At 43.4% G+C, this 27,718-nt stretch overlaps 1 protein-coding gene across 19 annotated transcripts in view; it reads left to right on the top strand.

The window, feature by feature from the left end:
* Positions 1-27,718, top strand: part of AGFG1 (ArfGAP with FG repeats 1) — a 64,162-nt gene that overhangs the window by 13,246 nt on the left and 23,198 nt on the right. For all 19 annotated transcript variants that reach the window (XR_005294869.2, XR_005294868.2, XM_038416353.2 and 16 more), the window contains exons 2-5: positions 5,187-5,280; positions 20,216-20,331; positions 23,182-23,344; positions 25,539-25,695. Coding sequence is in view for 17 of the 19 variants with exons in the window: in XM_038416353.2 (XP_038272281.1) it covers positions 5,187-5,280; positions 20,216-20,331; positions 23,182-23,344; positions 25,539-25,695 (530 nt within the window). In the remaining 2 variants the exon portion in view is untranslated. The remainder of the gene's footprint in view (positions 1-5,186; positions 5,281-20,215; positions 20,332-23,181; positions 23,345-25,538; positions 25,696-27,718) is intronic.

Below are 27,718 nucleotides of genomic sequence, written 5' to 3'. Positions count from 1 at the left end.
TCTGTAAAGACTGCCAGGTCACTTTCTTGAAACAAATGGGTATATCATAGTTCTGAAACTTGATGAAGCACATGAGAATGGTTTAGCAGGGGCTGCAGGTTTGTAGAAATTTTGGTGGTGCCCAGAGCCTGCCTTCCCAAACTCTGCCTCCCACTGCCTAAGGCTCTGGGAAGGAGTTTGGGTGGGGGGAGGAGGTCTGGGGTCCAGGCTCTGGGCTGGTGCAGGAGGGGTGCAGGCTCTGGGAAGGAGTTTGGGTGCAGAAGGTGTGAGAGGTTGGCTCTGGGAGGGAGTTTGGGTGGGGAAGGGAGCCTGGGGTACAGGCTCTGGGATGGAGTTTGGGTGCTGGATGCAGACTTCAGGCTGGGGTGGGGGTGCAAGAGGGGGTGAGGGGTGCAGGCTCTGGGCTGGGGGTCAGGGTGCAGGCTCTGGGAGGGAATTTGGTGGTGGGAGGGGTGTTTGAGAAAGGGGTTGGGGTGCAGGCTCTGGGAGGGGGTGGGGAGTGCAGTGCTTACCTGGGGCTCCTAGGCAGGGCAGGCCAGGGGGCCTCCGCATGCTGCTACCCCCAGGCACTGCCCCCGTAGCTTCCTATGGGGCGCTTGGGGCTGGAGCAGCGCATGTAGACACAGACCCCACCCCACCCAAGGACCACAGGGAGGAGCTGGCAGCCATGTGGAGCGAGCAGGCAGGAAGCCACTTGGCTCCACTACGCTGCTGGTGGTGGGTGGGGGTCCTGCACCATTTTAAATTGCCCAGTTGGAAGTGCCCAGGAGCAAAAGGTGAGGCTGAGAGAGACCGGGCCTCAAACATTGTTGGAGCCGGGGCAGGAATATTCCTGGTGCCTAGGCACCACGGGCCCACAGAACTCACCACCCATGTGGTTTAGTACAGGGGTTCTCAAACTTCATTGCAGCGCAACCCCTTCTGACAAAAAAAATACTACACAACCCCAGGAGGAGGGACCTGAGCCCGCCTAAGCTCCACTGCCCCAGGGTGTGTGTGAGGCTCAAAACCGAAGCCAAGGGCTTCAGCCCCAGGCAGGGGGCCTGTAACCCGAGCCACGACCCACAGTCTGAGAACCACTGGTTTAGTATATTGGGGAAGCTATACGCTTTATGGCAACACATATGGTTAATTTTGGGTTTCAGAGTAGCAGCCGTGTTAGTCTATATTCGCAAAAAGAAAAGGAGTACTTGTGGCACCTTAGAGACTAACAAATTTATTTGAGCATAAGCTTTCGTGAGCTACAGCTCACTTCATCGGATGCATTCGGTGGAAAATACAGTGCGGAGATTTATGGAAATTTCAACAATTTCCATCCCACCATCAACCTCAGCCTGGACCATTCCACACAAGAGATCCACTTCCTGGACACTAGGGTGCTAATAAGCAATGGTCACATAAACACCACCCTATATTGGAAACCTGCTGACTGCTAGTCCTACCTACATGCCTCTAGCTTTCATCCAGACCACACCACACAATCCATTGTCTACAGCCAAGCGCTATGATATAACCGCATTTGCTCCAACCCCTCAGACAGAGACAAACACCTACAAGATCTCTATCATGCATTCTTACAACTACAGTACCCACCTGCTGAAGTGAAGAAACAGATTGACAGAGCCAGAAGAGTACCCAGAAGTTGCCTACTACAGGACAGGCCCAAAAAAGAAAATAACGGAAAGCCACTAGCCATCACCTTCAACCACTAACTAAAACCTCTCCAATGCATCATCAAGGATCTACAACCTATCCTGAAGGACGACCCATCACTCTCAGAGATCTTAGGAGATGGGCCAGTCCTTGCTTACAGACAGCACCCTAACGTGAAGCAAATACACAACAGAACCACTAACCCAGGAACCTATCCTTGCAATAAAGCCCGTTGCCAACTGTCCACATATCTATTCAGAGGACACCATCATAGGGCCTAATCGCATCAGCCACACTATCCGAGGCTCGTTCACCTGCGCATCTACCAATGTGATATATCAAGTGCCAGCAATGCCCCTCTGCCATGTACATTGGCCAAACTGGACAGTCTCTACGTAAAAGAATGAATGGACACAAATCAGACGTCAAGAATTATAACATTCAAAAACCAGTCGGAGAACACTTCATTCTCTCTGGTCACTCGATTATCCTTCAACAAAAAAGCTTCAAAAACAGACTTCAACGAGAGACTGCTGAATTGGAATTAATTTGCAAACTGGATACAATTAACTCTAGGCTTGAACAGAGACTGGGAGTGGATGGGTCATTACACAAAGTAAAACTATTTCCCCATGTTATTTCTCCCCCCCCCCCCCCCCCCACTGTTCCTCAGACATTCTTGTTAACTGCTGGAAATGGCCCACCTTGCTTGTCACCATGAAAGGTTTTCCTCCTCCCCTCCCCTCCTGCTGCTGGTGATGGCTCACCTTAAGTGATCACTCTCCTTACAGTGTGTATGATAAAACCCATTGTTTCATGTTCTCTGTGTGTGTATGTAAATCTCCCCTCTGTATTTTCCACGGAATGCATCCAATGAAGTGAGCTGTAGCTCATGAAAGCTTATGCTCAAATTTGTTAGTCTCTAAGGTGCCACAAGTACTCCTTTTCTTTTTACATATGGTTAAATTGGTCCTCTAATACCTTATACCATCTGAATTTACTTTGGGGCCTGTGCAGCCAAAATGTGGGATTCAATGATCATTCCAGGGAGCTGTGAAAATTTCACTTCAACACAATTAGGATTAGTTCTCAGTTCCTTTAACACTAGAAATATTTTGTCTTTGATGTAATTGGGTATGGAATTAAACTGTAAATTGTTTACCTCTCTTGGTAAGATTCACGTTGATGTTTTGCAGTAAAATAAGACCAGCAGGCGTTTTGAAATGTGGGTGCCTCCCAAATCCATAGTTCGGTATCTCAATCCCAAATTGCTAAAGTAAGTGAAATCTCGTCCTTACAGGAGAGAGGTCTAACGGGGAAAAAAAAATCCTTTGGAACTTCTGATTTATCATCCACTGAACTGTTTGCTTTTTATCAATCATCTTTTCCAGTGTGGTCAAAAGGAAATATTTTTCTTTATAAGGGGAACTATTATTGAGTTTACAGTCTAATACTTAATTGGGGTCACTTGCTTTTGTAAAAAACATGTTTTAAAGGGAGCCTGAGTCGGGCTTTGTGAACACCAATGTTAAATACCAAAAACAAATAATAACAAACTTTATCTAACCTATATGGGTAGAAATTGCCCCACATTGGTAAATTCTGAGGATTTATTTCAGTTACTCCCTTTTTATACCAAACTAATAATAATGAAATATCTGCATCTTGGCTAATGTGTTAAATGTTCTGTTTAATTTTTTCCATATATCCCCAAAACGGGAATTACTACAAGCACAAATATATAATATAAAAAAACAAAACCCTTGAGTAACTTCCATTCCACCCAAAACCTCTCCACCTGCAAATAAATAAATAAATCTAATGGCTCCTTCAAGCAAAACAGAATTTATCCCTCAAGCTGGATTGACATCTTATATCTTGAGTCAGGTCCTTCAAGCTTGTTGCATAGTTAATAAAGTTGAACAAAAGGGGCAACAAGCTCCTAGGAGTAGCCTCTCAAGGAGTACTTAGAAGCTTGTATTATGCTCCTTACTTCTGAATCACTTCCTCAGTGGGGCTGATGTCCTTTGCAGCTGGAACTCCAACAGCAAAAACACTAGATTAATGTTGACAAAACCTTGTTCCTACAAACCAAAACCTCATCCAGAGCTTCACACTGAACTACTGTTGTGCAACATCATTTTTAGATTGGTCTCTGTATTAGTATAAATTATTGCATAGGATGCAAGAGTGCAGTGTAGCTAAAGCAAAAGGCATTTTAATCTACTTGCATATCCAGTGCATATATTACATTAGAAGGCTCCAGTTAAAATGATTGTTCCCTATTTGCAAATACATAACTGTTTTTAAACATGATCTCTATAATATTACTGGCAGGGTTTGTAGCATGTCTGTTACTAAGGTTGCCTGACGCTTCCCATTATAAGATCTTGGTTTCAACTTTTTGTAACAATGGCAGCGTTTAACTGTTTGGGCTGGAATTTTCTGTCAGGTGACAGTCTAAGGCTGATGGTTTTTTTTTTAAATTTCAGCCATTTTGGAGAACAAAGTTAGGGGAAAGTGTAATGTTATGTTAAAATTCTGGTGATGGTATCTTTCAGCAGCTCTAGTGCACCCATCTTTGGTGCAAGGACTTTGCATTTCGTGGGATGGGGGTAGGAGCAGGGCTGTAGCGTTCGTTAGGAATGTGCTGTTGGCTGTTTTCATGAAAATTTGGCCAAATGATAAGCCTTTGAAAAATTGTGATTTACATATGCTCCATATAGGTTCATTTTAGCAGCTAAATTCTCAAAGATTCTGTTGTCACTGAGCATGTTCTACTTTGGAGCTCAATGAGACTTTCCATTGTAGCTGTGCTGGATCTTGGTCTGGGCACTGGAACTGAAAGTAAGGCGGCTCTCTTGTGATCTCATATTTCCCCCACTGGTGCACAGGCAGTGTAAAGGAAGAAGCTGCCTGGATTTGAATGCAGAGGGGATAAGGCAGACATGGGGATGGAGGGTGGACTAAATCGGAGCAAAGACAGGGTGGGCAGGGAGACTGGCAGGTGAAGATGGAAGCTGAAATTGACTAGGCAAAATGACTGGGACTGAGGACTAGTGGTAGGGTTGGGGAGAGGTCAAAGATCTGACAAAGAGCAAGATTGGGAAAGGAGCAGGGAGAACTGGGACTGGCTGGGCAAGGACTGGGAGAAGAAGCTGAGGTATGAGGGGGCGAAAGAAGATTGGATGAAGCGCTGAGGGAGGGAGACTTGGACTGTAGGGAAAAAAAGTTATGTAACAAAAACCGATCATAATTAATAGAGGCAAAATTAAGGTTGCACAAGCAAATTTGGGGATTGACTTTCAACCTCAACATTCCTTTAATGTAATTTGTGTGTAGTATATTTAATGTACAGTACCATTCAGGATTCACTAGGTTGGTTGGCTGTAGTTTCACTGCATATCTTCCCAAGCCCAGCTCTTTAAACCATATTTTAATTTAAATTGTTTTTGTAGCTTATTGGAAATATAGAAGTGGTATTACATTTTGATTTTTCAGAATACTGACAAACGTTTGTTTTACTTCTTTAGGCGAGGTTTAAATCCACCCCACAGGGTTAAATCTATCTCCATGACCACATTCACGCAACAGGAAATAGAATTTCTGCAGAAGCATGGAAATGAAGTAAGTGCTTATTTATTGTAGAATACCTAATGTTTGGTGAATGACTTAATTTGTTCCAATATTTGATTTTAAGAATTTCTCTAGAGAACGTATGAGTGCTGCAGCCCAAAAGTAGACTGAAGAATTCAATCTTCTGAAAGGACATTTTAAAAAAGAGAATTTCTTTCAGTTACCATGGGAAAACTGTGATTTTGATCAGTTAATGCACTATTCACTAACCAGGAGAGACCTGGGTTCATACAGCTGGAACCTTTACCCTTCTTTTTAGGTGTCCATTTCCCTCCCTTGGCTTGGAGAAAGTCTAGTCAGGTGCTTGAAGTATGTCAGTCTGTTACGCTGCAACTCCTATTACTTTCTGCTGTGTGTTCTTGAGAGATGCAGTAGGCACTCTTATTTTCCTGCCCTGTAAGTTCCATCCATGGAGACTGAAGATATCCCCGGTGTCTGAAGACAAAGAATCTTAAACAGAATAAATCTGTTGCATGCTCTTATATCTATAGTGCACATGGCAAAAAGTCAGTAAAAATGGGTCAGTAAAATTAGTTCCTGAAGCCCTTGAGGGGAGGAAGGGTAGCAGAAGGAAAGGGGGCAGAGAACTTATTGGAGCCCATGGTGGAAGTATTACAGCATTATGGATTAGAGCAGTGGTCACCAGCTGGTCAAACACAATCGTCCGGTCGATCCTGAAGACTCTCCCAGTTTGATCGTGATCTCGGGCTGGTGATGTAGCGAGGCTACCACTAAGGCAGGGTCCCTGCCTGCCCTGGCCCCATGCAGCTCCTGAAAGCAGCCAGTAGGCCCCTGCGGAGCGGCAGGGGTCTTTGCGCTGCTCCTTCCTGCAGGCACTCCCCCCACAGCTCCCATTGGCCGGGAACTGTGAACTGTGGCCAATGGGAGCTCCAGAGGCAGTGCCTGCAGAGGGGCAGCATGCGGAGCCAGTTTGCCCCCCCTCCCCCAGGGGCCATAGGGGTGCATTGGCCCCTTCCAGGAGTGACGTGGGTCAGTGGCCTGGCAGGGAGCCTGCCTTAGCCTTGCTGCACTGCTGACCGGGAGCCACCCGAGGTAAGTGCCACTCAGCGGAAGCCCGCACCCCACCTCCCTGCCCCAAGCTCAGCCTGGAGCCCCCTTCCGCACCCCATTCTCCTGCCCCAGACTCAGCCTGGAGCCAGCCCCCTTCTGCATTCTGAACCCCTTGGCCCAAACCCAGAGCCCACACCCCCTCCTGAGCTCGAACTCCCTGCCCCAGCCCAGTGAAAGTGAGTGAGGGTGTTGGAGTGAGCAGGGTGGGGCTTTGGGGAAGGGGCAGGGTAGATCCTGTGTTGCACTTAAATTCAAAAAGTGATCTTGTGCATAAAAAGGTTGGAGACCACTGGATTAGAGGCTACCTACTTATACTTTAAGAGACTGTTGACAAGGCAAGTCACTAAAAACGATTCGGGGCTGTCAAAAAAGTAAAAAAAAATAATTGTGATTAATCTCACTGTTAAACAATAATAGAATATCAATTGAAGTTTGTTATATTCTGCATTTTTCAAATATATTTTCAATTACAGCACATTACAAAGTGTACAGTGCTCACTTCATATTTATTACAAACATTTGCACTGTAAAAAAGATAAACAAAAGAAATAGGATTTTTCAGTTCACCTCATACAAGTGCTGTAATCTCTATTGTAAAAGTGCAATTTACAAATGTAGGGGTTTTTTGTTACATAACGGGACTCAAAAACACAACAGCGTAGAACTTCAGAGCCTACAGGTCCACTCAGTCCTCCTCCTTGTTCAGCCACTAGTTGAGACAAACAAGTTTGTTTACGTTTACAGGAGATAATGCTCCCTGCTTCTTATTTACAATGTCACCTGAAAGTGAGAACAGGCATTCACCTGGCACTTTTGTAGCTGGTGTTGCAAGGTATTTGTGCCAGATATGCTAAACATTCGTGTGCCCCTTCGTGCTTCGGCCACCATTTCAGAAGACATGCTTCCATGCTGATGACAGGTTCTGCTTGATAACCATCCAAAGCAGTGCGGGCTGACACTTGTCCATTTTCGTCATCTAAGTCAGATGTCATCAACAGAAGGTTGATTTTCTTTTTTGGTGGTTCAGGTTCTGTAGTGTCTGCATTGTAATGTTGCTCTTTTAAGACTTCTGACAGCATGTTCCACATCTTATCCCTCTGAGATTTTGGAAGTACATCAGATTCTTAAACCTTGGGATGAGTGCTGTAGCTATCTTTAGAAATCTCACATTGGTACCTTCTTTGCATTTTGTTAAATCTGTAGTGAAAGTGTCCTTAAAATGAACATCATCTGCTGGGTCATCATCCGAGACTGCTATAATTGCTATGAAATATATGGCAGAATGCGAGTAAAAGGGAGCAGGGGACACAATTCTCCCCCAAGGAGTTCAGTCACAAATTTAATTAACACTTTTTTTTTTTTAAACGAGTCATCAGCATGGAAGCATGTAGGTAAGCATGAAGCTTGTAGGCGCTAAAGTTTTACATTGTTTTGTTTTGAGTGCAGTTATGTTTTTTTTAATTACGTTTATAAGTTGCACTTTCACCATAAAGAGATTGCACTACAGTATGGGGGCGGGGAGGGGAAGGATAGCTCAGTGGTTTGAGCATAGGCCTGCTAATCCAGGGTTGTGAGTTCAATCCTTGAGGGGGCCATTTAGGGATCTGGGGCAAAAATTGGGGATTGGTCCTGCTTTGAGGACTAGATGGCCTCCTGAGGTCCAACCCTGATATGCTATGATTCTGTGATACTTCTATTAAGTGAATTGAAATTGAATTGAATACTATTTCTTCTTTTTATATTATTTATTACAAATATTTGCACTGTAAAAGTGATAAAGTGAGCATTATACACTTTGTATTCTGAGTTGTAATTGAAATCAATATATTTGATGTAGAAAAACATCCAAACATATTTACAACACATTTGTTGGTATTCTATTATTGTTTAACAGTGCGATTAAAACTGATTAATTTTTGTTAATCGCATGAGTTAACTGATTGACAGCCCTAAAAATGATCATCCTTTATAACAAAATATAAGCATGAAATAGGTTGTTCTTTGACAATCAGGTTCAGCTTTAAGAATGAAAGTAGGAAAAGCTTTTTTTAAAAAAGCTGCTTTTTTTTGTGGTGATACATAGCACTTTCTGAAGAGTTTGACTAGCAATCATTTCTAGACAGACTTGAACAAAATCTGAAGTTATTAGTTTAATTATGAAATTGTTTGGCTCTTAACTGTTTTTGTTAAACTGTTAAATCAAACATTTAATTTGAAATAGTGTTGCAGTTTCACAAATCTTCAAGTTAGGGCTTGAATATGTTAGAAAATATTGTAGCTTTGTGTTGGTTCAGGGGGTGTAGCTGGGGCTCTGAATGTTCTGATCACAGTGTAAAACTCCAATCATGGAATTTGCTACAGATACCACCCTCTTGTTCATAGCATTATGTTCTAGAATCCAAGTTTCATTTAAAATATTACGATTGTCAAGAAAGCTTTTCATTGGTCTATATTCTGTTCACACTTTCAGTGTCTTCAAAAGTTTGCAACCGTGGCTGAGAGGTGCAAATAGCTGCTCTTTTACTACATGAAGATAACTATAGCAGAAATCAGAGTAGCAGCTGTGTTAGTTTGTATTCACAAAAAGAAAAGGAGTACTTGTGGCACCTTAGACTAACAAATTTATTTTGAGCATAAGCTTTTGTGAGCTACACTGAATGCATCCAATGAAGTGGGCTGTAGCTCACGAAAGCTTATGCTCAAATAAATTTTAGTCTCTAAGGTGCCACAAGTGCTCCCTTTCTTATAGCAGAAATATACAGCTAATATGTTTCACCCATAATACTAAACTCTGTTTTAAGGTGCCAAAACCATCAAACTCCATTGTCTGTTTTAATTGCTTCTGTGTTGCATTTGTATTATCCAAAAATCTTCAGTATGTTGAAAATTGAATGGGACAACATAGGTGGCTTGAATTTAATATCAAAACAAGTAACACGGGGATCACTGTACTGATTGTATCGTTCCCTTTTCAAAATGCTGCTTTGACTTAAACAAAGCTGCTCCAGAAACCAGAGGGCCTCACTGGGTAAATTAGTTTCAGGTTGCCTTAGAGACACAGTAGCTTGTCCTTAGCAGTGAAGTATCAACAAGAGTAGATGTCTTCAGTCTAAGTTAAGTAAACTTAGATGAAGTATAAATGTTGTTGATTACAGAGCATCTCTCGGCTAATGTTTTAGTCAAAAAAAAAAAAAAGAATAATGGAACAATTAAAATATACTTGATTTGTTAAATAGGCATTTTATTTTCTGTTGTCCTTTTGAGATAGATTCTGGACTACTTTATATCTGATTTCTGGAGAAAATGGGAGTACCCCATTGAAAAGCTTGCTTACTTGGCCTAATTTGCTGCACAAAGTAGCACGTTATGTACATCTTGAAAGCAGAAATAAGAAATAATATTTTGTAGGAAAAACTGTTGGACAGTTTCTTATATCAATGCTGTTGCTTTGCAGGGCTCTTTAACAAAATTGATTGGAAGTTGGCTGTCTAAGATTTTAGATATCTAATTTTAAACACTCCATTCCAAAAAACTTTCCCAGTTCTACCTGTTTACTGGAAATCAGGGCAAGTAGATGTTTAAATCTATCTTTTGGCACTTTATTTTAAATTTTTGACCTTTGTGGCTGAAAGGATTTTTTTCAATTTCGTCAATCAAAAATGCATTTAAAACCTCCCCCCCTTTTTTTTTTTTAAAGGAAATGCCTGACCTGTAACAACGTCTAGTGATTTAAGGTAGCCTTGTCCAGCTCTTTAGAAGGCCAAATCCATGAGTAATCCATCCTAACTTGTGACTTAGACATTAAACAGTTGGGTGCATTTTCAGTGGCATGTTGTAAAAATTTAACTCACTCAAGTTGTTGGCTTTGCTTGTGCATGGGATGGAAAGGTAATGTTGGACAGAAAATAATATAATGCATATTGAGACGAAAAAAGAAAAGGGTAGTCTTGACTAACAAGTATTGAATTGTTTAAAAGCTAATAAAATAAGCAAGAAGGTTGTTGTAGCATGTATGCACAGTCAATTGAAAATTAATGTGGATTGTTGTCCGTTTGTCATTCCAATTGTAATTGGTGGCAGACATTTTGACTGCCTACAGCACGCACCAATAACAGCTGCAATGATTGGTTATTTTTTTTTTGTTCTCTCACCTGCTTGTATCTGGCAAGAAATGTAATGCCATAGTTAACATGATTGGCTCCTTAATCTTCGTTTTAGAATAGTTCACTTTATTATGTGGTAATTAATGTATATGAGCCCCTAATTCTAAGGGCTGGTCTACACTGCCAAGCTTTTTTGCCAAAAGGCAGCTTTTGGTAATGAAATAGCAAAAGTGTACACATTGCGAAGCCACTTTTTGTGATGAAACTAGTCAGTTGCAGCGCTGTTTAAAAAAACAAAACCAAACCTCAATGAGAGTCGAGCCTTTTTGTGCCAAGGCTTTATCGCTGTAGTGTCAGTGTAGACACCATGCTTAATTTTAGCGCTGTTATTGGCCTCTGGAAGGTGTCCCACAATGCCCATCCTGACCACTTTGGTGAGCAGTTTCAACTCTGCTGCCCTGCCCCCACATAAACCGCCTTCCACCACTCCCCCTGTAAAGCCTCGGGAATTTTGAAATTCCCCTTTCTGTTTGCTCGGCTTGGAGAGCTCGCATCGCATCCTCCCAGGTGGCTATGGCGTCTCCACACAGCAAACTATCTCACTCTTGGACCACTGGAGTTACTGGTAAGTGATACTGATAAGTGTTTGGGGAGAGGAGGCTGTCCAGTCCCAGCTGTGCTCTAGCCATAGGAATTTCAATACCTATTGCCAGCTTGTGTGAAAAGGGATCTGAGTGGGACACACTGCAGGGTAAGCAAAGGTGAAGAAGCTGAGGAATGCATACCACAAGGCGAGGGAGGCAAACTTCCACTCCAGTGCTGCGCCCCAGACTTGCCATTGTTATAAGGAGTTGGATGCTATCCTAGAGGGCAACCCCACTTCCACCCCCAAGAGCACTGTGGATACTTCGGCAGGTCTGAAGCCAGTAGAAAGTGTACCTAACCCAGAGGAGGAAGTCCATTAATGAATAGGTGGCAGCTGAAGAAGATGTGAAGCCTACAACAGACTTGCCCGGTGGTGCATCTAGTCAGGATCTGTTCTCTAATCTAGAGGTGTCTAGCCAGCCTTTGCAGTTGCTCTCTGGCGAGCCAGAACAAGGAGAGGGCAGAGAAATATACAAGGCTGGCTGTGTTTCTGTGTGCTGGGCACTTCCCTGCACAGCAAGGCAGTACAACGAAACAGGGAGTTGATGCACTTCGAGATTTCACAAGAATCCTCCAGAGAGATCTCTAGGAAACTTTCCTGGAAGTACTTGGCAATCCTCTGCCAGAGGTTACTTGGCAGAGCTGCTTTGTTCCTTCACCCATTGAGAGGCGCTTTCCTGTGCCACTCTGCAATTACTTGGGCAGGGCTAAAGGCTGCACACAGGCAAGCAGCATAGGGATTGGGGCAGAAGCCATAAGTATGTAGCAGATGCACCCTTGCTTCCCCCTCAGAAGTGAGATCTTCCCTAGTGATCCCACCTGTGGAAAGTGGTGGGAAAATTTAGAGTGTTGCCCCCCATAAGTGCCCCACAACCCTTTCACATTGCTTTCCAACAATGAAGAATGCCCCTGCCCTTGAGTTCACTCACCATACTTGGGATGTTCTCCTGCACGTGTGCTTGCCTAGGGTCACAGAGAAACTAAGTACATTACCAGCTGTGTATTTTAATGTAATATTTCAATGCTCTGTGTGTAATTGACAATAGTGCTTCTGTTTGTTGTTAATTATGCCTCTCCAGACATGACCTTGAGAAGTCCTCCCAACAGCAGCAGAGCATCTGCACCAGATAAAATGCCCAAGACTAAGCAAGGAAGATATATTCTGGGAGGTGCTGCCTCAGTCAGAGGCAGCAAAGACTGAATGCAAGAAATGGAGGGAAAGTGACAAACAGGAAAGAGTAAAATGATGTGTAAAATAGGGTTGCTATGGAGAGGCTGATAAGTTTTGGATCATCAAACTGACATTCTCCAGTCTCTTGTAATAGTCCAGACTGAGCAGATGCGTGTGCACTCTCCTCTTCAGCACATTCAGAACTCTTTCTCGTGCGCTCCACAAACTCCCCTGGCACATTCCTTTCCGCTTTCTGGCACTTCGTGCTTTCCTCTGCACTCCATCCTCACAGACAGCTTTTCAAACAAAAGCTGGACTTATGCTAGCTCTGAAAGTCTTTCTCCCACCTGCCCCCCCAGTACCTTCTCCCCTACCAAAAATCTGTGTGTGCGTGTGGTGTTGTGGTTTATTTGGCAATAAAAGCAAAGTTCTTTGAATTGTAAGCACTTTTTATTTATTTCCATGCAAGTTATGATAGCAGATGACATCTGCAAATCAACAGGCACTTTTTATCAATTCCTTATATTGAATCCTAGGCCTTAACAATCACAACTGCTTCCTAGCATACCAAATTCAATTAGCCATTACAGTCCCACGCATAGCAACAAACATTCCCGGTTTTCATCTTCGAAGTCTTGCCTCAAGGCATCTCTGATTTTCATTGCCCCACATTGCACTTCTCTAACAGCCTGGGTATCTGGCTGCTCAAAATCAACAGCCAAACATTCTACCTCGGCAGTCCACCCCTGAGTAAACTTTTCACCCTTCCTTTCACAAATATTATGCAGTGTGCAACATGCTGCTATAATGGGGTGGGCAAACGTTTTGGCCAGAGGGCCACATTGGGGTGTGAAACTGTATGGAGGGCCAGGTATGGAAGGCTGTGCCTCCCCAAACCGCCTGGCCCCTCCCCCCATCCGACCCCTCCCACTTCCCACCCCCTTACTTACTGCCCCCCTCAGAACCCCTGACCCATCCAGCCCCGATCCCTGCCCCATCTAACACCTCTGTTCCCCCCAGAACCTCTGCCCCATCCAACCGCTTCCTGTCCCCTGACTGGCCCCCTTTACCATGCCGCTCGGAGCAGCATGTCTGGCAGCTGTGCTGCCCAACTGGAGACTGACACGCTGCCATGTTGCCCTGCAGGAGTGCACAACCCTGCTGCCCAGAGCGCTGCCCACGCGGAGGCATGGCTGCAGGGGAAGGGGAATAGCCGGGGAGGGGCTGGGGGTTGGGCAGAACGGTCCTGTGGGCCATAGTTTGCCCACCTCTGCGCTATAACCATGGGAGTATTTTCCTCATTAAGGTCTAGCCTTCCACGTAGGCATCGCCAGCACACCTTTAATCAGCCAAACACATTCAATGGTCATTCTGCACCTAATCAGCCTGTTGAACCGCTCCTTACTACTGTCTAGGTTTCCCATGTACGGCTTCATGAGACATGGCATTAAGGGGTATGCAGGGTCTCCCAGCATCAGTATGTGCATTTTGACTCTTCCCCCCCCCCCCCCCCCCCACACACACAGTGATCTTCTGGTCTGAAAAAGAGTCCCTGCTTGCAGCTTTCTGTACAGGCCAGTGTTCCTAAAGATACAGGCATCATGCACCTTTCTAGTCCACCCTGCATTGATGTCAGTGAAATGCCCAGAGTGATCCACAAATGCCTGCAGAAACATGGAGAAGTACCTCTTCTGATTGATGTACTCCATTGCAAGGTGGTCTGGTGCCAGAATTGGAATATGCCTGCTATCTATCGCCCCTCTACAGTTAGGGAATCCCATTGCAGCAAAGCCATCCACAGTTTCACTCATGTTGCCAAGAGTCATGGTCTTTCGCAGTAGGTGCTATTTAATGGCCTTGCACACTTGCGTTGACACAGCCCTGACAGTCAACTTCCCTACTCCAACTGGTTTGTGACTGACTGGTAGCAGTCTCGAGTCGCCAGCTTCCACACTGTGATTGCCACACACTTCTCCACCAGCAGGGCAGCTCTCATTTGGGTGTCCTTTCACTGCAGGGCTGGGGCGAGCTCTGCACACGGTTCCAGGAAGGTGGCTTTCCACATCCGAAAGTTCTGCAGCTGCTGCTCATCATCCCAGACCTGCATAATGATACAATCCAACCATTCTGTGCTAGTTTCCTGAGCCCAAAAGCCATGTTCCACTGTGTTCACCTCCTCTGTGAATGTTGCCAATCTAATGTTGCTGCTTTCCAGGTCGGACACAGTGTCTGGCAACTGTGACTGCTGTTGCCTTCATAACTTCAAGAATAACTCCACTACTATTGTGCTATGTGCTAGTGAAACTAACAGAGCAGTGGAAATCAGTGCGGGATCCATTCCTGCAGGTGGATGTGGTGGGGCAAGCAGAAAACAAGGGATGTTGAAAAATGCCGTGAACTGAAGATAGAAGCACATGCACTGCTTTCCATCCAAGCATTCCATCATGGGGTATTGAGCCCAGACCCTTGATGCCCCATGATCCCCCTCCACTTTCCACCAAGACCTAGCGGCAGAAGTGGGAAGAGCTGCACTATGGGATAACTACCCGCATTACGCTGCTCTCATTGCTGATGCAAATGCCTCAAGTGTGAACATACTATGCTGCCAGTGGAAGACAATGTGAACACACACGAGCGATTTTCTTTGTGCTTTTTTTTTTTTATCAGCAACCAAACTCTCGGCGAAGAAGCTCTGCCATTGTAGACATAGCCTAGCTCCTGCTTCTTGCCCCCTGACTGCCCCCATATCCCCCACCGCCCCGTCCAACCCCCTCCCTCCTTTCTGACTGCTCCCCCCTGGGCCCCCTACCCCATCCGACCACCCTCAGACCCATCGCCCCTGCCTCCTATCTGACACATCCCTCCCCCCCGCTTCTCGCTCCCTGATGGCTCCCTCAGGACTCCTGCCCCATCCACCACTCCCTGTCCCCTGACTACCGCAGATCCTCCACCCCTGACTGCCCCCTGCCAACCCATCCAATCCCCCTGTTCCCTGCCCTCTGACCCCATCCACACCCCCGAACTCCCCTCCCCTCTCTCCAACCCCCCTTGCCCCCTTACCATGCTACCTGGAGCACTGGTGGCTGGCGGCGCTACAGCTGCACTGTCCAGAGCACTGGGTCAGGCCGTGGCTCTGCAATTGTGCTGCCTGGCTGCCCAGAGCGTTGCACCGGTGGCATGGCATGGCATGGCATGCTGAGGCTGCGGGGGAGAAGGAACAGTAGGGGAGGGGCCGGGGACTAGCCTCCCAGGCCAGGCACTTGTCCCATGGACCAGGCAGGAGGGTCCTGCAAGTCGGATGTGGCCCGCGAGCCCTAGTTTGCCCACCTCTGGTCTATGGAGAGGGAAAGGGTTCTGCATCTTCCTTTGAAAGTTCTCATCACTAGCTTCCGTAGAACAGAATACTGGACTAGGTGGATCACTGGTTTGGGCAAAAGTTACTAAGGTTCAAATGAATTTTGGGAGCGTGTCATGCGTTAGTCACATTCCCCATGAACTAATATTTTTAATTTCTTATTCTTTACCATACAATCCATAAGTTATGCACATGTTGTGGGGGAAAATGCTTTTTCTCTAATTTATTGGATACCTTTTGCTCATATATTATGAATTTGACCTCTGTTACTGTAGCATGTTCTGGGTCTATAGCGTTAATTTCAAGCTTTACCTGGTTTTAAGGGTGTCTGCGAAACCTACGTAGACCGCTTTTCAAGCGCTGACTACAATGTTTGAAACAGCCGTTATTAAGATGGAATCTCTGCCAATTTTGCTAGAGGCCTTATGAAAGTCATGAGTCACTCAGTCACTGGCATAAGTGGTAAAAGTTATGCCTTCTGTGAATGTAATCTCTGAATTTCCTTGGCTGTCATTCTGTTCTCTTGCAATTGCTGAGGTTAAAAGATATAGGTATACCTGGTATAGGTGGAAGAGCTTGCAACTTCCACGTTTAACTAAAGTTAAAACGAAGTAATAAAACTTTTGTGGGTTTAGGTTGTAAATAAGTAGCTATTAATTCAAATAATTGGGATACTATAGTTATTGGGGCAGGTCAAAATTTTTATGTTGAAATTACTTTTGATGGAAAACTGGGTTCTTGACTAAATGAGTTGTGGTTTTTTGTGGAAAGTGTCTGCTTTCTGTGGGGGGGAAAAAAAAACCTTGGAGTTCATGCTGCCACAGTGCCTCATTCTTTATAGGTCAGATTCCCTGGCTGAATTAAGTTTGCCATGATATACTGTTTCTTATCTCCAAAAGAGGAGACCTTTGGCGCATCTTAGGAAATGTAGTCTGACCAGGGCCCTGCCTGTAGAAGAGGGTGGGGCACATAAGGCATCCTAACAACGACTCTAGTTTTTTGCGTTAAAGCTTATGCAAGGCAATTCTTCACAAGGCTTTTATTATAGTTTAAGACTTTTAGCTGCAATAAGTAATACTTTCATTAATAGTTGATACAAATGTCATCACATGCGTGCCATCTCTGTTGTTTTTTCTTTTTTGTGAATGTAACCTTGATGATAAACTTAATTTGAATCCCTGAAGTTTGGAAATAGTGAAATCTGCAGTGCTTAACCCAAACAATCCCCGTATTTGTCTTACAAAAGGGAAACAAATTGATTAGGTGCATAACAGTGGAGCTGTGTTTTTTTTCACTTGTGTTTTTTACTCATGTTTTGTGTGTTTGCTGGAAGCAGTGGAGTGGTAAAACCTATGAGTGATGCCTGGAAGTAAGGCAGGGACTCTGTCAAAGCTAGCCCTTGTAACATGCATTTAATTTAAAAATTGAAAGAGGTAGTAAATCAAGGAAACTTTAGTCAAGTTACTGCTTTTGTGTTTAGGTGTATTTGAAAAATAAAAATAGACTAATTTTTATCTCCAAGAAATCTATGGCAAGTTTAATTCTTGAAGGTTAAAAAATACATGAGAAACTCTTCCCTGGTCTACACTACACAGGTCACCATAAGGCAGCTTTGTCAGTGTACACAGTGTACAGCTTTGTTCCTGTCGATGTAAGTGCTATACTAACTAACAGAATACTACTACACTGATGTAATAAGCCCTACACCACTTGCGGAGGTGGAGTTATTTTGGTGTAGGTAGGATGCTGCGGTGTCAACGTAGACCAGAGGTGGGCAAACTACAGCCCGTGGACCACATTCGGCCCACGGGACCGTCCTGTCCGGCCCCTGAGCTCCTGGCTTGGGAGGCTGTCCCCCCTCCCCCGCAGCCACGCCACTGCTTGGCGCGATGCTCTGGGCAACGGGGCTGCAGATCCTGGCATGACCTGGTGCTCTGTGCTGCGTGGCACCACTGCCTGTCGTGGTGCAGCCACGCTGCCAGCCACCGGTGCTCCAGGCAGCGCAGTAAGGGGGCAGGAAGCAGGGGGGGCTGGATAGAGGGCAGGGGAGTTCAGTGGGTGGGCAGGGGCATGGATAGAGGGCGGGGACCGGGTTGAATGGGGGCAGGAGTCCCGGGGGATGGGCAGTCAGGAAGGAGAGGAGCGGAGGTCAGGGAGCGGTGGGGGGGTGGGATGGGGCACGTGTTCCAGGGGGTGGGCAGTCAGGAAGGAGAGGAGGGGTTGAATGGGGTGGTGGGGGGCAGTTAGGGGCGACGGGTCTGCGGGTGGTCAAGGAGAAGGGGTGGTCCGGGGGGGGGGGCTGTCAGGGAACAAAGAGCGGGGGGGCGGATGTGGCAGGGGTCCCCAGGGGGCTGTCGGGGAACAAAGAGCGGGGGGGGGGGCGGATGTGGCAGGGGTTCCCAGGGGGCTGTCGGGGAACAGGGTGGGGTTGAATGGGGCAGGAGTCCCCATGGGGCAAGAAGAGGGAGGGTTGAATCGGGGGCGGGAGCCGGGCCATGCCTTCCTGTTTGTGGAGGTACAGCCTCCCCTAACTGGCCCGCCATACAATTTCGGAAACCCAATGCGGCCCTCAAGCCAAAAAGTTTGTCCACCCCCATGTAGACACTGCCTTATATCCTCTGGCTGTCTTGTCTAGTTCATGGCTCCTGGAGTCGTGAAATTGACGAAAAAGCCAGGCTCCCTAACCAGGCTGTTGCCGGGTTTCCGCTCTCTGCAGGGCTGCCCCCCCCAGGCTCCCTGCTGGGAGTACAGCACCTAACCGGACTCCAGGTATGGATCTCCCTGCTGGAGGCGAGAAGCACCCGGTGGCTTCCCTCTGCTCCCAGCGAGAAGCTGTGCAGAGCTGAGAGTCCTGGCTTTCAGCCCCCATGCTGCCCCTCTTCAGTTGGTGGAAGTGTTCCTGGTGAGGACACACAGCACTGACAGAAGGAGGGGAGTGTGGACTATCAGCAGTAATTACTGCGTAGGCTGTAAGTCAACCTAATCTAGATTCATTTAAGATTGTAGTTAGACATGCCAACTCATGATTGATTGTCTCAAGCTACAGATGAATAAAAATGGGAATTCAATTTATGCACAAAAACAGCATTTTAAAATTGTTAGCTCAATAAAACTACCTTAAAATGTGCTGAATGCATAAGAAAATTTAGCAAAACATGTTTTGCACTTAAAGCCAACATGTATTTATGTAGTTAGTGAATGGAATAAGCTATACTGGCAAAACCAATAGTTTTGCTGATACAGTCTCGGTTCGCACGAGGATTACTTTGCTTTCCTCCCACCACAGATGAACATACTTAAAGACAAATTAATACATTCTGTCAGACTTTCAAACTGGCACTGTATGTATGTATGTATGCTCATGTAGTTGAGAATGAGTGTTTAGAGGTAAAGCATTAAGTCTGACTATTCTTTTTTAACCTTGTGATTTTAAAATAGATTATTCCTGGGACCACATTCTGTCATTGCATCATTGTACTCAGAGTTTATCTGATAATGTGAGACTTTTGTTGAAAATATGTAAAATGTGGCAGTAGAAATACATATTCCAACTAATGTATTTGTGTATATTTTTTAAAGATTTGACTTTTTAAATATACTTCAGAAACTTTGGGATGGGGAATGAACTTACTCTTTGTCACTGGGGGACTCTTAAATTGTTGGTAGAAGGATATGCTCTAACCCTGTTTGAGGAATTGTGGGTGGTTATAAAAATTTAATCAAGCAAGATGACTTGTGTCTCCACTCTCACCCTTGCTGGGTTACTTTTCTATTAGTTCCTCTTTTGCTGAGTGCTAAGTAATTAATGCTAAATATTCAGCAGATAATTCTGTTTTTTGCTGTTATAAATAAGAACTACTGGCAATAAAGGCTGAGGGAGTCTTCATTCTGTCCTTCACTTTATTAATTTGTACTATTTGAAGGGACAAGACCAGTTTGAGACACTTCTGTTTACCTGTGAAATCCTTGGTGTTTTTAAACACAGTATGTTAATTTTCTAGGAAACCTTGCTGTTCTATAAGCTCCTCATATATTAGACAGGAATTTGTTGTGTTCAGTGGAGTACAAAGCACTGTGTATTGGTAAATTTTAGAAGCTCAGAAGGACTCTTAAAAACTAATGCATGCTAATATAATTAGTAAGCTGGGGTCTTCCAAACTTTACAGGTCACTATAAGCTGAACAGAGAAGCAGGACAGAACCTTGTCTGTGGTTTGAATATATAGATTTTGGGGAGGAGTATCTCTAAAGACAAAAATGGCAGTTACGTGTGTTACACCATTGGGAGTATTTTCAAAATCAAGTACTTCTTGTATGTATGTGCCTGTTAAATAAGAGATTAGATGTAGCAAGACAAACAGAAATCCTAAACAGTGCACTGTGCACTCACACTTGGCTGAAATATCAATTAGTGTAAGACAAGTCCTTTGCAAATAAATAGTAAGAATAGATATTAAAATGCATTATTAATTTTTGATCTATGGTTGTAAATTTAGAGTGAAAATATAAATTTGAACTTGAAAGTTATTTAATATTGATTTCTCTTTTCCCTCTCCCTCCCACCTTATTCTCTCAAAATAAGGTGTGTAAACAGATTTGGCTAGGATTATTTGATGATAGATCATCAGCAATTCCAGACTTCAGGGATCCACAGAAAGTAAAGGAGTTCCTACAGGAAAAATACGAAAAGAAAAGATGGTAAGCTAACACTCAGTTAGTTTTGATAGAAAACTAATTTTTTTTTTTCCTGTAACCAGAAATCCCTTTTGCGTTTACTGTAAATTGCTGACTGAAGTCTGTCTTTCATTGTGACTAAAAATAAGTGTTACTTTGTGGCTGAAAAGAGACTTTGATGACGTCTCAATTTTTAAAGAAGGCTTATGGAAGACTTTGACTTGTCTTCACGTACAGCACTACTGCAGCACTTTAGTGATGATGCTACTATGCTGATTGGAGAGCTTCTCCTGTTGGCATAGTTAATCCACCTCCACGAGAAGCGGGAGTTATGTCAATGGGAGAAGCTCTCCCAATGACATAGCACTGTCTACACTGGCAGTGAGGTTGGTGTACCTACTTTGCCCAGCAACAAAGTTGTACTGATATAGGTCTGTAGTGTAAACCTGGGCATTGTAAAGCACTAAATATTACATCTGCATAGTCTGAACGTTGCCAAACCTAGATATTGATTTAAAATCTTATGAAGAAGACATGGATGTTTGTTAGCAGATGCACGACATATGTTAGTGTGACATTCCCCAGGGACTGCTGTGTCCCCTTAGCTCTCCAGCCTAGGATGCCTTTTATACTACTTTGTTAGTGAACAGCAAACCCTTCCAGGCTCTGCTCACTCACGCCACCAGCATGCAAAGTCACTCCCAGCTGAGTGCATGAATTTATGCCCAGCCATCCACGAAGCACATATAAGGCAACACGCGCATATCCCTCAGGCCTAGCCTTTTCCCTCAGAAATGTGCATCTTGTACTGTTCAGTAACCCCCACTGGACAGGACAAGCTCATAATTTGTCTGTCATTCCAACTGTGGGTAATAAATATGCACCAGTCCTTTTGACCTGAATAGAGATTCCCCAAACACTTCAATCAAACACACTGACTTTAGATAAAATAACAAAATAAGTTTTTATTAACTGCAGAAAGGTAGATTTTAAGTTTTTTATAATTAGTATGGCATAGACATCAGAATTGGTTACAAAAGAAATAAGATAAAATTGCAAGCTAATTGCTAATCCCCCCCGCCCCCCTTATACCCCAACTCTTGGGTGCTGGAAAAATCCTTGCTGGGTCATGTGGGCAGCCAGTTCCATGGTGTACATGAGCTTCAAACTGTCTTTTCAGATGAGTTGTAAATTTCCTGTTTACAACCCCCCAGCAGGTAATGGCTCTTTAGCACTTTTCTGGTGTGCTAGTGTGCCTGTCTCTGAGGAATGGGCTTATGGCTGTTATCCAGAATTGCGATATATTCCAGTAACAATCCTACAGCAAAATCTCACAATTTCACATACAGTGTTACACACATTTCAACAGGATAATAATTATCAGATTATGAGTTTACAAATGATACCTCACAAGACATACTTTGTACAAAATATATAACGATATAAAAGTGGTGAACATGGGATACAGGATGTCAGTTATTTTTCCTAAAGGGCTGCACTTGGATCCAAACTGCTTTAGCAGCTGCTAAGGCTCCACAAGACTGTTGCACTCCGCAGGTGGGGAAGTTGCTGCCTGTTCACAAGCGCAGCTTCTGCTGTTTCCCTCAGAGTGGCTTTTAGATAGAGCAGAACACAAAAGCTTCTATTCTGCCCTAACTGCTCTACTATGTTTGCTTGTCTTGAGGGCTGTTTGTTTTTATTTTTCCTCTTATATATGTAGCAAACCTTGTCAGAATATACTGGGCTTATGACATATATGGTTGTTTGCTGAATAGGGTGTAAGAGCTATTACAGCTAATTTAAGTGAAGTTATCAGACTATTTTCTTTACAAGTTCTTTAAAAAAAATTGTCTTTTAAAAGTGTGTTCAGCTTAACGGGGCAATCATAATTCATCTCAAGCAAGGAAACTGTAACTGCTTATGGTGACATCAGTAGCAGTATAGGACTTAAACAGTCCCTTACTGGGATGGAACTACAGTAACGGTAGAAATATTTACTTGGGTTGTGTAAAAATATTGATGCTCTGTAAGGTGAATAGTTAATAACAGTTGGTAACTCAATCTGACTTTTAAAGAAGTGTTGTCAACATCTTGCTTCACCTTCTTCCATTCTAGCTCACATCACTTAAAAGTTGGGATGTCAAACTTTAATAGAGTGTACAACAATGGTTCAACCCTGGCAGTTGGTTCAGATTAGGGACTGTTAACGTCACTTTTGAGTTGAAGTAGATGTGATTTTTAATATGCTAAACATGCCATAAAATATTTTTTTTCTAATTTTTCATTTGTGGACCCCTAACAAATTTCAGATGGAGGTGCAGACCATTTGGAAATTCAACCTGTGGTCCGCAGGCCCCTACCATAGAAGTTTTAGACTGAAAACTGATTGAGCAGAACTCAACTATAAATGTTGCACATGCTCGGCACAGTATTTGACAAAGCATGAGAGGGCGCTAAACTGTGGGCTTCTGTGGTAACAACAGCACTTCTGGGTTTTGACATGTAGGTGGGGGGCATTCACCTACTTTTGATTGATCAAAAGTATGCCTTTTCTGGGATCTGAAACTTTTTCATAGTCACCTTTCGTGAACCCCTTAGACACAGTCTGTGCAGAACACAGGTTGAAAACGACTGTTCTAAAACATTGAAAAACTGGAGTCTCAAGCTTTTGTAATCCCAGTGATTGAGATATGGGACACTAAATTGGTGACTGGACCATCAGACCAGTAGTACTATTTGACATTGGTCCAGATCTTAAAATAGCAAATCTCAAACCTCAGAACAATAACTTTTGATCTCTGCGCTACCATTATAATGGATGTTGGAACAAAACTTACGTTAAATATTAAATAATTTTACTCTTATTCAACTTAGGTATGTTCCTCCAGAACAAGCTAAGGTGGTGGCATCAGTCCATGCATCTATATCAGGGTCTTCTGCTAGTAGTACAAGCAGCACACCTGAGGTGAAACCGCTTAAATCTCTCTTGGGAGAATCTGCACCAGCACTGCACTTAAATAAAGGCACACCTAGCCAAGTGAGTGAGTAATGGCTAAGAGTTCAGTGGTATGGGATTATGTTACAGTATTTAAAAGGAGAATGGGCATTTTGTGAATTGAACAAGATTTTACAAAATATTGAAAATTGTGGCATTAGTGGGTTATTGCTATTACAATAAAACTGTCCTGTCCTTAATAGCTTTCATGCTCTGTTGCTTTTATGGAATGCAAATAGGGGACTGTCAGTAAAATCTAGAAACTGAATTCTGTGATGGCTTGACTCTGAATGCTTCAGACTAAAAATGATAGCCTCTGCCCTGTGTAATAATGACTAATAGACAGACTGGTATTTTTGGTGCTATTTAATAAAACTAAAACTTTTTTTAGTTTTGTAACAGGCTTTTAGCTAAACATCTTGTGTATCCACAACACAGAGTAAAAGCTGTTTTATCCGGCACTTCACCAACCAGAAAGCTCTATAAACAGCATTGAAATTCCGGTTTACAGTCTGGTTGATGCGGGACCAGTAAGGGATTGGGGTGCGGGGTGTGGGCTCTGGGAGGGAGTTTGGGTGCAGGAGGGGGCTTGAGGTGCAGGAGGGGGCTCAGGGTGCTGGATCCGGGGGCTGCTCACCTCAGGTGGATCCCTGCAAATGGTGACCTGTCCCGGCTGCTCCTAGGTAGAGGTGTGGCTCTGTGCACTGCCTCTGCCCTCAGGCGCCGCCCCTGCAACTTCCATTGGCCACGTTCCCAGCCAATGAGAGCTGTGGAGCCAGCGCTCGGGGCAGGGTAGGGGGCAGCACGCAGAGCTACCTGCTGCACGTCTGCCTAGGAACAGCCAGGACAGGTCGTCGGTTACGGGGAGCCGCCGAGGTGAGTGGTCCACAGATCTGCCACTCGCACCTGCTCCCCAACCTGCTGCCCCGAGTTTCCTCCCACACCCAAACTCCCTCCTGTCATTAACTGGCATTTTTCACTTACTGGCACACCCTGTTCCCCCAACATGCCGGATAAAACAGCTTTTACTGTTGCATCCTTGTTGGAATTTAAAAAACACACCACTGCCTCCTATGAAGCCCTCTGTTACAACTGCCATCTTTTTATTAAAGAGAGGCATGGACAGGACTTCTTTCTTAGCCAGTCAGGGTTACTGCTTTTAGAAGTAAAACCATGTTTTTTCAACAGCTTAAGATTTGCTTTATCTCTTCACCCCAGCCTCCCCTCCTGCCCAAAATTTGGGCCATTGTGACAAAATTAAGTTAACTATAAACTAGATTTTATATAAATGGTCTTCCCTGTGGTATGAGGAAGTATTTTGGTCAGTCCAGTGTACTATAACTTCAACCTCCCTTCCTTAGAAGCAGTTCAGGGGACAGTGAAGCTAACTTAATTAACATGCGTTTTTCTCTATATATGGTCATGAATACTATGCCGTATATTATGCAAGTGTCTTGTTGCATTCTTGTAAAATGACTTTCGGCTTTCTGTCTAGCTCATCCATAACGGTACATGATAGGTTGGAGGGAAAAATACGTATTAGTCTGTATAATGCAAACGCACAAGAGGATAAAGCTGAGGTTAAATGTTTAGAATTTCCTGACTCTTGAGTTTTTTAGCATGCAGCCTTAATTTTTTGTTGAGGAATTCTGCAAGAAACTTAATTCCCCCCCCCCCCCCCCCCAGAAGAAAAAGAATGGAGATTCAGTGAGAAGAAGGAGCTTCAGTCTACATGGCTCTGGGCTTCAAAAATACTTGCAAATACCACATACAGATTCCATAATATGGAGCCATTTGTTTAGATACCTCTAATTTTCCTGTTTTACATGCATCTTAGTCTCTGGAAGTCTGCTGTGTAACTCCTAAGGTGCACTTAAGTAGGGCTACCTGAAGACTCGCACTAAGCCCATGGGGGTTGGGGGGAATATGCTCTTGAACACCTTAGGGAGGATAGGAGGAGGAGGAAAGATTCTCCTGTGCACCAGATTTTAAACTAGAAGCTCTAGATTAAATTACCAAATTTTAACTGGTTCATTGCTTGTTTGTTTCACATAATTGTGGTCTGAATTCTAAATTAAGAAACTTGATATGGCTTGCTAACCATGCTCCGTGGCAAAAAACTGTTCAAAACTAGTACCAAAAGTAGCTTATTCAGTCTGTAGCCTTTAGCTTTTTGTAAAGCGTGGTTAAATATTGGCTTTCTTGTTTGTTTAACTAATTAAAATGTTGTTTGTAGTCCCCTGTTATCGTTAGGTCTCAAGGACAACAGCAGCAGGAAAAGAAACAATTTGACCTCCTCAGTGACCTTGGCTCAGATATCTTTGCTGCTCCTGCTCCTCAGTCAACTGCTACAGCAAATTTTGCTAACTTTGCACATTTCAACAGTCATACAGGTAAGAGTTCTGTGTAGACACTTCCTCCTAATTAAATGTATAGAAACCTGAGGAGTTTTCATTCTTTATGGATCATAAATAGGAATGATCTTCTGAATTCTGAATTAGTAAAAGGAGAATTAATATTTCTGTGCCTTGAACATTGTTATATCAGTTAAGATTTATCTTATGGCAAGTTAGAAATCAAGTTTAATAAAACAAGTATTATTCTAAAGTTTTAAAACTTACACTGTGCATTTCCTTTGCAATAAACAGTATGGGAAACAGAAGAGAATAGCTATAAAATATAGCGTAGCAGTACTGTTTGACATGGATCACATAAATATTGATCTGTACCTGACACAAATTATGTTTGGTCACTTTTTGTCACTCCGCTTTAATTATTTTTTTCCTTGAGTTGCTTGTTTATAAAGCAAATATTTGGCTAGAAGTCAGGACGCATCAGTGTTGGTGGCAGGAGAGGAGAAAGTGAGTAAAGTAGTGGGAGTGGGCAGAGGCTATTCAAGATGGTCATTTCTTCCCTCTGAAAAAGTTGGCAACATACTTTATGGAGACAGAGTGAAAAATAGTGAACAGACAGCTGGTGTGGGTGTCAGTGAGGGGGAAGAAGCAATGCTGCCTCACTGAGTATGACAGAACTGAAGGAAGAGAGAACAATCTTGTAGTGGAGGAAGTCCATGTGGCGGGGACTCACTAGCGTGGGGGCAGGAGCGAAAGGAAACAGTTTTTGAGCAAAAACTAGGGGTAATTGTGGTGGGACAGACTTTTAAAAATTAGAATGGCTGTCTGTAAACATTCTTGAATATTACAGAGGGGGGAAAAAAAAACAAACCTCAATCCATATAACTTTATCCTAAAGAATAATGGCCACTAAGTTGATTCTGAAGAACCCCAATAGTTATACGTCAGCAGCCTATAGATAGTGAGTAGTGTGTTGCCACTAACCTTCTGTGTGACAGTGAGCAAGTACCTACCTTTTGTCCTTGTCTGCTTAGATTATGAACTCTTCAGACTAGGTACTGTTTACTAAAATGTTTAGTACCTAAGGCAGTGGAGCCCCTATTTTCGTTGGTATCTCTGGGTTCCACTAATAATGCTAATACTGAGGAGAAATGCTGCTCATGAAAAATCTTGTGTTCAAGTGTTGTTGTCATAGTTGACGTGAAATTACAAAGTTGAAAAATCATGGGTACACACTTGTGGTGAGTTGAATAAGGTATTCATCACCAGTTTAAATAAAAACATTTATAAATAATTTTTTAAAAACTTTTTTTCAGGCATTATATTTTAAAGATAATGTGAATGACCAATTTAAAATCAGGAGAATTAAACATGAATAGTTCTAGCATATTTTTATAAAGCATGCGTAAAACAAAGGCTTTCATGTAAATCAGTTTCTTGGAATGTATTTAAATTGGAATGACGTTAATTGACCAATTTCAAATTTTAATCTGAAAATTTACATGCTGATTGGCCAGTATTACATAAAACAAAGTTTCACTTCAAAGGCGTCTGGATACTTAAGAAGTCTTTCTTATAAAAATCCAGCCTAATCAAACCACATTTGTATTAGATTACAATGTACTCAAATTCTTTTTTTTTTTTTTTTTAATAGACCTCAAGGACTGGAAGCCTCTTTTTAGACTAACTGTTTTTTCATTTTATCCTTGATCAATCTAATACAGCATAAACCATGGTCTGTTACCTCTGTTCAGTACTATCTTATTTCTTTATATAGGATTGAACAGCTACAAAGGAATATATATTTTCAAGAGGAAAGACTAAAATTTTTAATGAAGCCAGCTAGTTTTTAGATTGAATTTATTGTTTTAAATTGTGAATGGGATGAATACCTGAATACATATCACTGATGTCCTTTTCTGCAGTAAGGTGCTCTCATTCTCCTGAGATAGTGAATTGAGGAAAACAATCCCACAGAATTTAGAACCTCGGACTTTGTTAGGGCTGGTACTTTTTACCTCTTATAAACACATTAAATTGCGAACATCTGGTGGCAAATTTT

Source organism: Dermochelys coriacea, chromosome 9, assembly GCF_009764565.3.
Source record: "Dermochelys coriacea isolate rDerCor1 chromosome 9, rDerCor1.pri.v4, whole genome shotgun sequence".
Classification (NCBI taxonomy): Eukaryota; Metazoa; Chordata; order Testudines; family Dermochelyidae; genus Dermochelys; species Dermochelys coriacea.
Note: the sequence above shows the minus strand (reverse complement) of the source record. Positions and strands in the feature narration are given on the sequence as shown.